General features: G+C 41.1%; 1 protein-coding gene across 1 annotated transcript; it reads left to right on the top strand.

Moving 5' to 3' along the window:
* usp4 (ubiquitin specific peptidase 4 (proto-oncogene)) lies at positions 1-11,571 on the top strand. The gene is made up of 19 exons (XM_079218370.1): positions 1-127; positions 293-438; positions 1,214-1,275; positions 1,441-1,587; positions 2,717-2,834; positions 2,956-3,129; positions 3,218-3,376; positions 3,695-3,919; positions 4,131-4,214; positions 4,312-4,406; positions 6,248-6,430; positions 6,553-6,887; positions 6,990-7,211; positions 7,311-7,381; positions 7,466-7,581; positions 7,666-7,815; positions 8,725-8,828; positions 9,203-9,291; positions 9,500-11,571. The coding sequence occupies exons 1-19, from the start codon at positions 16-18 to the stop codon at positions 9,620-9,622; spliced, it is 2,715 nt and encodes a 904-aa protein (XP_079074496.1). The 5' UTR covers positions 1-15; the 3' UTR covers positions 9,623-11,571.
* The last annotated feature ends 9 nt before the right edge of the window (positions 11,572-11,580 follow it).

Here is an 11,580-nt window from a genome sequence, read left to right as displayed (position 1 = left end):
GTTGTTGAACATGGCATGTTTGTCAAGCACTGTAAGGTGGAGGTATATTTGCTGGAGCTGAACTTGTGTGAGAATGACAACATGGACAATGTTGTCACGCGTCATTTCAGTAAAGCTGATACTATTGGTGAGGGCTGACAGTTTCTATGTATTCGACTTTGTATTGAAATGACGAGATAGATTGCTGCCTACACACTGGAAATATCATACGTTGTCATGAATGGGTTTTGTGTAAAAATAAATAAAAATAAGACCGAAAGATAATCCAGCCTTGCAAATCCCTATTTTTCAGACACTATAGAGAAGGAGATGAGAACGCTGTTCAATATCTCCTCGGAGAAGGAGACACGGCTCTGGAACAAATACATGAGCAACACCTACGAGCAGCTGAACAAGCCAGACAGCACTGTACAGGATGCTGGTCTCTTCCAGGGGCAGGTAGGTGTTATTCAAATAACCTTCAGTTTACTGAAGGTTATTCTTATTATTTCTTTTGTAGAACACCACAGCCCAGTAGCATACTGGTACTCACAGTGCATACATAATTAATTAATTCACAGGCGTGGTACAGAATAACGTGAACTGTAAGAGTCTATTGCAATACAATACATCAGCCCTGCAATAAGATCTATATTGTTGAGGTTGGAACGTGTAAATCTTGTCAGAGATGTCAGATTATGCTTCAGCTGTTTGGTATTTTTTTAAGATGACGTTATTGATGGTGTTTTATTGCAATGGTAATGAAAGCTATTACAAACAGTTTGGGTTCCCTTCATATAAATTGGGGGTTGACTGGGTGTAGGTAAGATGATAATTACATCTTGCCACATAACACAGTCCACAAACTATGTGTTATATCAGATGTTACTGATGATATTCCCATTCCTTGAAAAGGAAGTTTAACTATTCAATACTGTTTTATTGAATTAGTTCATGCTACTGTGCCCATACTCATGTACACTATTGACACACATTGCAATGTGAAAAGTGACAGATAACGTTTCAATTTATCACCGCAGCTATTTTCCTAAAACTGTAAACAAGTAGACTTAATCACACATTGAAGTAAGTGCGGTTGACATATCTACCTACAGCTGCTAAAGGTGGCAGCATGTGGCACACGTTGGTATTAAATTCAAGCCTGAGTCATGATAGCTCTGACATGAAGGTCAGTTTTGCCGGCTTGGCTCTCAATCAGCTTGTTTTCCCACAGGTGCTTGTGATTGAGCGAAAGAATGAGGATGGCACGTGGCCCAGACAAGCCTCCCATCCCAAGTAAGCAAATACCTTTGTAGTTATTTTTTTGTCATTCTGAAAAAGCCTAAAATAATATACATTGTATACTAGTATATCATTTTTGAGAATTATATCACCAAACATTGAAAGTAGTTTGGTCATTTTTTAACAAATGTTAAACACGGTCTTGCTCTTGCTCACCAGATCCAGTACGACCCCATCGAGGAATTTCACTACCTCCCCAAAACTCCCCTCCAACTCAACAGCCAGTATCTCCTCAACAGTAACCAATGGAGACAGCAGCTGTAGTCCTGGCTACACGCTTAACAACAGCACATCCTCTGGTAACAGGCAAGTGTCGTTTTCTGATTCATCCCCACATCACTTTTTCCTCCATGCACATAGTGCTGTCCTTCACCTCTCCTGCACATTTACTGTGTGCTTTATGTGGCACGGGACTTCTCAGTTATGATCACATGGGTTTGGAACCAACTCCTCCTGTGGTATCCAGTTGTTACAGCTCTAAAGAAAGTTTGTTATGATTGGACATGCACATCAAATATTTCTCATGCCGGTGCCTAGAGGAGATTTAAAGGACAGTCCTGCACACTACTCTTGCATTTAAGACATTTGTTGATTCTGTAGTCAGTTCAGCCGCGACAGACCATCGGAGCAAAAGAAAGAACAGATAATTACTTTTCTGTTACACACTAAAGAATTAATAGTATGTTCTTTCCCTCTTCCCATAATATCATTAGTTCTTATCTTATAGTACTTCTGCTTTTCATTATTTTAAGTTAGTCAGTTTTTCCATTGTAAATTTGTTTTGGGTGTTCTGTTTGCTTTTAAATGCAACACTGTGCGTCGCCCAGAAAAGCAATGAGTCAACACCCATTTGAAGGCGAGCTGATATCAAATATGTACATACACTACAGTGCTGTATCAGCTTAATGTCAATCATATTGCATGGTGAGGAACATGTAATGTGTACTGTTGCAGCATGGGTCCATTAGGTGCTTTGCCTAATGTAAAAAGCATTAGGGCCTTAAGGTGTTTGCATTTGCTCTTTCTAAAGTTCACTGCTACCTAAAGCTCAGTAGGATTACTGAAGCGTTGATTCCTAGTGACTAAATGTGTTCATGCTAGAGACACAATTTGATATCAAAGTTAAAATGGAAAATTTGACTGAATTTTCACATGTCATAGAGACTTCTTTTAATTAGACACTAAATAAATAATTTATTTAAGATGTTGCATGATTGTGAGTTTTTCGGTAGTATTTTAAGAGTGTGGTGGTGACAGCGTGGCAATATTATTTGTTGTCAATTCATACGCATGAAGTGGTCATGACATGTCATCATGACGTGGAATTTTGTCAATCCATGTACCCTATTTGAATGTCATGTTTAAACACATGAGGCGTCATCACAGCACAATGTCTTTGAGGATACCAACAGTAACCCATCTGCTCTTCCAACAGACTGGGGGGCTACAATTCATACAGCTCCTCCTATAACTACAGAGAGTCACAGTCACAGCCTGGCCTGTGTGGTCTCAGTAATTTGGGCAACACATGCTTCATGAACTCTGCCCTCCAGGTATAAAAAAAAAATTAGTAATGCCATGGATCCAACTTCCATGAAGAGAAAGTCAGTTGCCATTTTTTTCTTTTCTTGTATCATTGTTCACATTATCCATTTATAATTCCTCTTCTTCCAGTGCCTGAGCAATGCATCTCCACTCACAGAGTACTTCCTCAATGACCAGTATGAGGCAGAGATTAACCGAGAGAATCCCCTGGGAATGAGGGGAGAGATTGCAGAGGCCTACGCAGATCTAGTAAAGCAGATGTGGCTGAGCCGCAGCAGTTATGTGGCCCCACGTACTTTCAAAGTGAGTTGCTTTGAATTGAATATTTACATATTAATCATCCATTCATAATCTTAAAGGTACAAACAAAGTTTACCTTTTTTCTCCCCAGACACAGGTCGGACGTTTTGCCCCCCAGTTTTCAGGCTACCAGCAGCAGGACTCCCAGGAGCTGTTGGCGTTCCTGCTCGATGGGCTCCATGAAGATCTAAACCGTGTCAAGAAGAAGCCTTATCTGGCCCTGAAGGATGCTGAGGGCCGTCCAGACGAGGTATGAAAAAAAGAAAACGGGCAAAGACTCATGCTAGTGTCTGAATGTAACACTGCTTAAATATTTATATTCTCAGCATTCCCAGCGTTGTTGTGTTTTGATTCATGAAATTGGTTTTGAATTTCAAAGAGATTGGTTGAGCTGCAATTGAGGGCATAGGTTTTTATTATGAAGGACCATATTGTGTGTTCTGTTTTAGAGGAACAGAAGAAGAAAATGATTCGATGAACTACTTTGCATTATCAAGTGACACCTTTTCTTTCTGAGGCTTTAAATTGTCATCTAATGAAAGTTTTTCCCCTATTTGTGGAATTACAGATCGTTGCAAGTGAAGCCCTGACAAACCACCGTTTGCGCAATGACTCTATCATAGTTGATATTTTCCACGGCCTCTTCAAGTCCACTTTGGTGTGCCCAGAGTGCTCCATGGTGTCTGTAACCTTTGACCCATTCTGCTACCTCACACTGCCTCTGCCCATGAAGAAGGACCGTACTATGGAAGTTTTCCTGGTGCGATCAGACCCTCAATCCAGACCAACACAGGTGAGGTTGAATTAGAGTTATAGCTCTAGACTTGGAACACCTACAAATTAACTAATGCTAATTAATACCAACTAACCAATACTAGCATTCCAGTTTATAAAAACAGACTTTGCTTTGTACCTCTGTTGACGTTTCTGAAAGCTCAAGCATTTAAATAAGCAGTTCACTGTCTGGTTCATAACATCTTTTTTCTTTCTTCTTTGTCTTACAGTATCGAGTGGTGGTCCCCAAACTGGGAACAGTGACCGACCTGTGCAGCGCCTTATCCAAACTCTGTGGATTCCCTCAGGAAAACGTGAGAACTTTTTTCTTTTTATGCCAGCTTTACATTTTCGTTGTCTTGAGGTTGAAATATAAATAATATGTACTAATGTTGCAATTTACTTCTCTAGATGGTGGTGGCTGACGTTTACAATCATAGGTTCCATAAAATCTATAGACGCGATGATGGTCTCAACCAAATCATGGAAAAAGATGACATCTTTGTGTAAGTAATGTTGTTGACTAAAATATGAGATATATTCAGTAAGTCACTGTGTACACTGTTTAATACTTCAGTTATTCAGTATTTGAAGCGCCTGCAGGGGTCGCCAGCCGGCTAGTCACTCACTGTGAGCTGGCTGGAGCTCTCAGCAGATCATTCTCATAGACAAGAGACTTCCCTGTTGAAACATGGATTGTTTAAATATCACAACCTAAATTTCCATTGTACAATTAACTGGAACTTGTGGTCATCTGCCTTTTTTGGAGGTAAAACGCTCGCTTGCGAACTTATCTTCCTAGCCAGCTGGCCAGTAAGACTTACAGACCGATTACAGTGCAGCAGGCAGCCTCTGACAGGGCAGAGAGATACGAGTTGAGACAACATGACTCTTCTTGAACATGAGTTTTGAACTGATTAAAACTAATAGACTCTAATATTGGTAGGGATGTCATTCCACTGTTGTTTTTGTAATTGAAAAAGCAGGTTCAGTCAAATTTTTTTCTTTTTTTTTTTCTTCTATAATATTGGAATAGTGTTACGGGTTTGTTTTATATGTTTTCGGATTGTCGGTATATACCAGGGGTCGGCAACCTGCGGCTCTTTAGCCCGTCTGTTGCGGCTCCATGAGGCTTTGACAAAAAAAAAGAAAGACAATTTTTTTTTTTGCCCAGTGGAAAAACTTTTAAAGGGAAGTCCTGTTATCTTGGAGTTTTAGGTGATATTGTGTCACTGAAAATAAAAATAAATGTTTAAATATTTCTTTCACTAAAATGTGCGTCACGTCGCTGTCAAGCCTCCGTCTCTGCAGCTGGCTACTCGTGATTCAGAGCCCCGCCCTCGCGCGCAGATGAGTGCAGAAGAGCGATTACTCAACTGCTGCAGCAAACTGAGTAAAGTAGATATACTTTCAGGAAGTGGATCACGTCTCCAAACTCCACTACTGCTGCTGGTTCTGTGTCAGCTCATGAGACACTGAGGCGTCCGTTAGTAAAAACGGATCCGTCCTCCGTTTGCGGTGCTCTAGTGAGGAGGACGCTCAGTGGAAACGTAGCAAAAGATATGCGTTTTAAAATGTAAAACTCACTGAAAAGGACAGGTATCGAACCTGCTACCTTGCAGTTACAGGGCAAACACTCTACCACATGAGCCACAAATATAGATAGACCTGAAGGTCTGTATAGTTGTGTTTTTAATTAACCTTAATGTAGCCGACACATGACTATTTTTTGTTTGATAGTTATAAACAGGTAAAATAGCAATACAATGTAAAAAAAAAAAGTCTTTATTCTTGTTCTATAATTTCATAAATACGACAAACTATAGTTTTTTGTATATATAATATGACTATATATAAAACTTCAGAAGCAGTGATATTAAATATTTTTTGCGGCTCTAGACAATTTTTTTTTGGTGGAAAAAGGTCAAAATGGCTCTTTGGATACGAAAGGTTGCTGACCCCTGGTATGTACGTACATCCGTAAAGGATATCTCTGGAAATTTGGTGGTCAAAGGACCCTGTTATCTCGAAACATATTTTTGGTCATAACGCAATAATTCTTAACTGGCAATTTCACAGACGTCTAATAGGATAACATGATTAAGTTGGACAATCATAGATGTAAATTGCAACATGACTGGTTGGCAGAGGCATTCAACCGCAAGGCTTTAATTCTAGTTGGCCAGTGCTTTAAGAGCCTTTGCTAAGCCTGGCCTAGCAGCATACTGCTGTATGTACTGCATACTGTATGTACTACATACTGTGTTTATCAGAGGAATGCAGTAGCAATTTCAAATACAGCCTCAGTGTGTGTGTATAATGTGTGTCTTTGTGTTTCTCTTTGCAGGTATGAGGTGCAGGAGGAGGACAGTGAGAGGATGAACCTGCCTGTTTATTTCAGGGAGCGCCACTCCAAGCATGCAGGCAGTTCCTCAAGCACCATGCTGTTTGGCCAGCCTTTACTCATCACTGTGCCCAGACACAACCTCATAGCAGATGTTCTTTATGACAAGATCCTAGAGAGAGTTGGGTAAGGACCTACTGGGTAAATAGAAAAGAAGGAACCTGCATGGTAGTGCAGTGACTTAAAATACAAAAGTGAGTTCTGAGTGTATTTGATGGTTAACTTATCTCCTCTGTTCCCTGGTGCAGGCGCTATGTAAAACGATCCCAAAGCCCTAACAGTGAAAGCAAGGCGTCGGCCTCAGCGTCGGCCTCAACGTCGGCCTTGTCCTCAGTGCCGGCCTCGGGATCTGCCTCAGCGCCGGCCTCGGGGTCGGCCTCAGCACCGGCCTCAGCCTCAGCCTCGGCCTCGGCGACCGTTGCCAGCTGCAGCCAGGCTCCTGAATGTTCCACATCGTCTGGTCTCAATGCCAGCCTTGGTGGCTGTGGCAGCCCCCTGTCAGACGGGGCCTCGTGCAGTGCCAGCTCCAGTAACGGCAGCAACCACTCGGGGACCTGCAATGAAACTAATGGGTTATATGATGGTAATCAGCTAAGATTCGCCAAATTTAAATTATTTCAAAGGGAACGTTGATCACTCATGAAAAAAACAGCAAACTGATGAGATTTTATTGTTGTTTGTTCAGGTGAGGAGGAGGCCATGGACCACCAGGTGAGTCCCGAGCCAGAGAATGGCCAGTCTGAAGAGGATGAAGAAGAGACCTCTGACTTGGAAAGTGGGTCTAAAGGAGACTCGACCAAGCAGCGCTCTTCACCAGCCAAGCTCTTCACTTTCAGCATAGTCAACTCTTACGGAACCGCTAACATCAGCCCGCTGCCCTGTGATGGAAACGTCCTCAAACTTAATCGTCAGTGCTATAACTTTGAACTTACAATTGCATCGCTAGTTTTATTTTTCAAAGCCACTTTGTGTTGACCGAACATCTCTCTCATCTTAATCTCTGCAGCACATTCCACGGTGGCAATCGACTGGGACACAGCATCAAAGAAACTGTGCTATGATGAACAGGAAGCAGAGGTCAGTAGGTTGATAGTAAGCAGAGAAATCCTGTGACAAGACATGCACGCAGCCTATTTATATTTGTGTGAATATTTTGTTTAGGCCTATGAGAAGAATGAGAGCATGCTCCAGGCCCAAAAGAAGAAAGCCACTGTGGCTCTGAGGGAATGCATCGAGCTCTTTACAACAATGGAGACACTTGGAGAACACGATCCATGGTAAGGGTCTACAACTACATTTCAGTGTCAAACCACCACGTATGTCTCAATCTTTGTCATATAAATGTAATCTTTTTTATGCAGGTATTGTCCAACATGTAAGAAACACCAACAGGCCACCAAAAAGTTTGACTTGTGGTCGCTGCCACAGATTCTGGTAGTTCATCTAAAGCGGTTCTCTTACAACCGGTGTTGGAGGGACAAGCTGGACACGGTGGTGGACTTTCCCATCAGGTATGCAGGCAGTATTGCTCATTAACATTATTGTGAATACATTCAAGAACAATGCTTTAGTCTGATGAGAAAAGGCACTGATGTGTCTTTTTCATTGTTCCAGATGTCCCGATAAGTGGTCACCTCTGAAGGTGGACAGTCGTTGTGTGGGCCTTTTTACATTTTTTAGATTGATTCACATTGTATTAGCTCTTAGCATTATGACTATCTGATTACTGAAACCTCCTTTGTTTGTTAATTATTAACATGGTTATGCATTTCTTTAGAAAATCAGCGTTAAAGATTTGCTCCCAAATGCAAATCAGTTCGAAATACAGATCAGATTGTGACAAAAGGAGCATTGGATGCACATTATTTTACTAAATTTTAAGCATACCGTTTTGTCGTTTGAAGATCGTGCCGAGAAAGTGCTGAATCAGTGGCACTTTTACACTAGGGGGCGCTGTATCCTGAAACCAGAACAAAGTGACCTGAGGTCTGAATGAGGAAATACTGTATTTATTGTATTTTCAGGAAATGGACTCTAGCCTCAGAACTGGCATCATTACACCTGTGTCCTCACTGTCCTTATCTGTTTTAGTTTTGTAACTAATATAGCTTTCATAAGTAGCCTTTCAGCTATGCATGAATCATTTACTCGGTACAAATTTGCCTGTGCGTTTTTAAAATGGAGAAGTTGCAGCTACCCGTCTCTGATTGGCACTGTGTGCGCAACACATATTGACTCTTGACTCACTAAAAAAAGTGGCCCATACGTTGTGTTTTACATTGAATATGACTTTAAGATACTCTTCTCTTTTATTTCTTGACTATTTAGTGAGTAGTAGTAGGTAGTTTTACGTTTAATAACTCTGTTTTGGTGGAAATGCCATTTTATTTCCAAATGACTAAAGATATTTTCTTTGTCAGGGATCTGAACATGTCGGAGTTTGTGTGCGATCCTAAGGCTGGCCCCTACGTATATGACCTCATTGCTGTGTCAAACCACTATGGAGGAATGGGAGGGGGTCATTGTAAGTAACTGTTAATTTTTTTTCTACTTTTCTCAGTCATTTTAATTTCTTGTAACACTTTGGAAATCACAGGTCAATAAAACTCCACATCAACATAAATGCTGTTAATATCTTATTTTAACATAACACTAATATATTTTCATATTTCACTGTCTTGTTCTTTTGCCCATTCAGTTTATTTGTCTTAAAACATACACACGTGTCTCCATGGCTACTATCAGTCACACTCGCGTATCTTTTTCCTCCGGACTCATTGTCAAGGGTTTTTTGTGTTTGCTTTGTCCATTCATAGTGAAGAGGTGTGGGTTTTATCTCTTCCTGATAAACAAATTAACTGAGTAGCTGTTTGTTTAACACTTATTTCCATCTGACAGACACGGCTTATGGCAAGAATAAAGTGGATGGAAAGTGGTATTACTTTGATGACAGCAGTGTCTCCTCTGCCTCAGAGGACCAGATTGTGGTGAGTTCTGACTCTTTAATGTTCATATATTTTCTGTATACAGGCACGGGTATCCTGGACTTGAGAGATGCAGTGTTTGGTGAAACTGGCCTTTGTGTCATTGACTGATGTTTGTCTAAGATAAGCCCTCAGCCCTCTTGGCTTTCTGTCCTTGGTGTCGAGTGTCCCTGTTTTTGTAGTGTAATCCTATCCTTGTTGCCCCTTGCAGACTAAAGCAGCCTATGTGCTGTTCTATCAGCGCAGAGACGAGGAAGCCCCCTCCAAACCTCAGCCTTCGGCCTCACTGGGAGGAGCACCGGAAGCAGCCGAGGACCACATGGACACAAACTGAGGAGCCCTTACGCGAAGGGACACGCACTGAAACATATATGGCAAATAGAGACACTCGGACGCACACACAAAGCTACTTTAGTGACAGAGGACTCCACAGACTTAACATTATTAACCCAACCTTCCCCATATCTTACTTGATTTCTGTCTCGAATGTTGTCATCTAGAGCCAACAGCCTTGTCAGAAGAGTGACCTGAGAGACTTCTTCCCTGCAGCAGATGGCCTACTGATTTCTGATCATAGTTTACTAGTCTGGAACTAAAGAGGAGTATGGATATAGATCCTCTCACTGGATGAACAGAATGTTAGAAGTGCCCTCAAATGCGTAGATAAACAAATGTTTCTGTTGCCCTCAACAGTCAGAAATATTAAAAAAAGCCAAATGCACATGTTGTTTCAACCAAAGCGTTCCAAGGTTTTTATGATGGAAAAATAACAACTGTTAAAACATTAGCAGGATACTGGCATTGTGCCTGGATTTATCTCTGATAATCTTGCTGTGCTGAGGTAAATGCAGACTCTTGACAGTGTGATGTGCACACAGAACAATACATGCCATGCTTGTTAAAAGAATCCTGTGACCTTATTCCACCTGAGTGGATCACTGATGTGCACCCAGGCTGACAAATCTGTGTTGCAATCTAAACCACAGAGGGGATGTCTTGTTTCAACGTTTAAGATCTGCATCTTTACATGATTTGTGGCAGAAGCAGTTTTCCTTGCTCTTGTTCAGCCATCTTTTTTGTTTGTTATATGATGCACAGAATGGGCTCTGCTGCTTCTCATACCCTAAACTTATGAGAGGAGTCTTACCCTGCTAACGATTTTTATTGTCCTTTTTTTGTAATGACAATGCAAACGCGGCCTTTTGATTCCTGCAACCTGACTAAAAAGGGGGCACTTTGAATTCTCCATGAGTACATTATCTACCTGCTTCTGGTGCATCAAGATATCACAGGATTGTATGATTTGGCCTTAGCATTAAGGGTTATGGTCTGTCATACACTTCCAGATCATTTTATGTGTCTTATAAGCATATTTTGATTGCTGCCTGATCAGACCCCTCGCTCACCTGCAATGGCTTGTCCTTATTAGTCTTGTACATTAATGCAGCTCTGTATTGAAATGGCTATGTTATTTGATATCTTAAAAGCACACTGAGTGAAGCAAAAATAAACTAGTATAAAAGTGGTGCTCTTATTAATGAAACTTGAACTTGCTCCCTGTGGTTGGGAACCTACATGTGTCATCAAATGGGGTCTAGGCAGCAGTTTCTTGACGGCTTTCCCACTGAGTGCAGGCGTTTGCTTCCAGTGATCCCAGTACACCACTCAGCTGTCAAGTAAAACGAGGCAAAGCTGTCTGTTGGTGGCGTAAGAGAAGAATCCTGTTGTTTCATCTTAATGGGTCTTTACAGACACACAGGTATCCCGGGAAGCAGTTATAACAGGTGTCCTGTGTGAGTGTGACTGGGTATAAAATACACTTATACTTGGTCTCAAAGGTCTTTGGGTGAAACCAGGTGGCAGTTAGTACTTAATGGATCTATTCCCATAAGTCTTGTTCTGTGGCATAGATTCTGCACTTTGTCGCATTACAGCATGTTGATAAGAAGGACCTCCAAGTACCCTTTTGCTGGTTGGTCCTGATAATCATGTCTTTCAGAGATGACTACCTAATTATGATCATTTAAGCCTAGAAAAGCTTTACATCATATTTGTAATCCTAGATACTTAGTTGAAAACAAAATCCAGTGGCAGAATGCAGCAAATCTTGTTTTCCCCTCTTAATCACGACAGCAATTCAACCTAAAAAAAAAACCCGAAGACATGTAAATAATCAGACTATTGAAAATAGGTGTAAAGATTCTTGTCATCATATTTATCGTATTGCCAATATCTACAGTATGTTTTTAAACTGAGAAATATTTGAATTCAAAGTACAATAAAGACCGGAGG

The sequence above is a fragment of the Taurulus bubalis genome (genome assembly GCF_910589615.1).
Source record: "Taurulus bubalis genome assembly, chromosome: 5".
Classification (NCBI taxonomy): domain Eukaryota; kingdom Metazoa; phylum Chordata; class Actinopteri; order Perciformes; family Cottidae; genus Taurulus; species Taurulus bubalis.
This window is presented reverse-complemented; position numbering and strand designations above follow the sequence as displayed.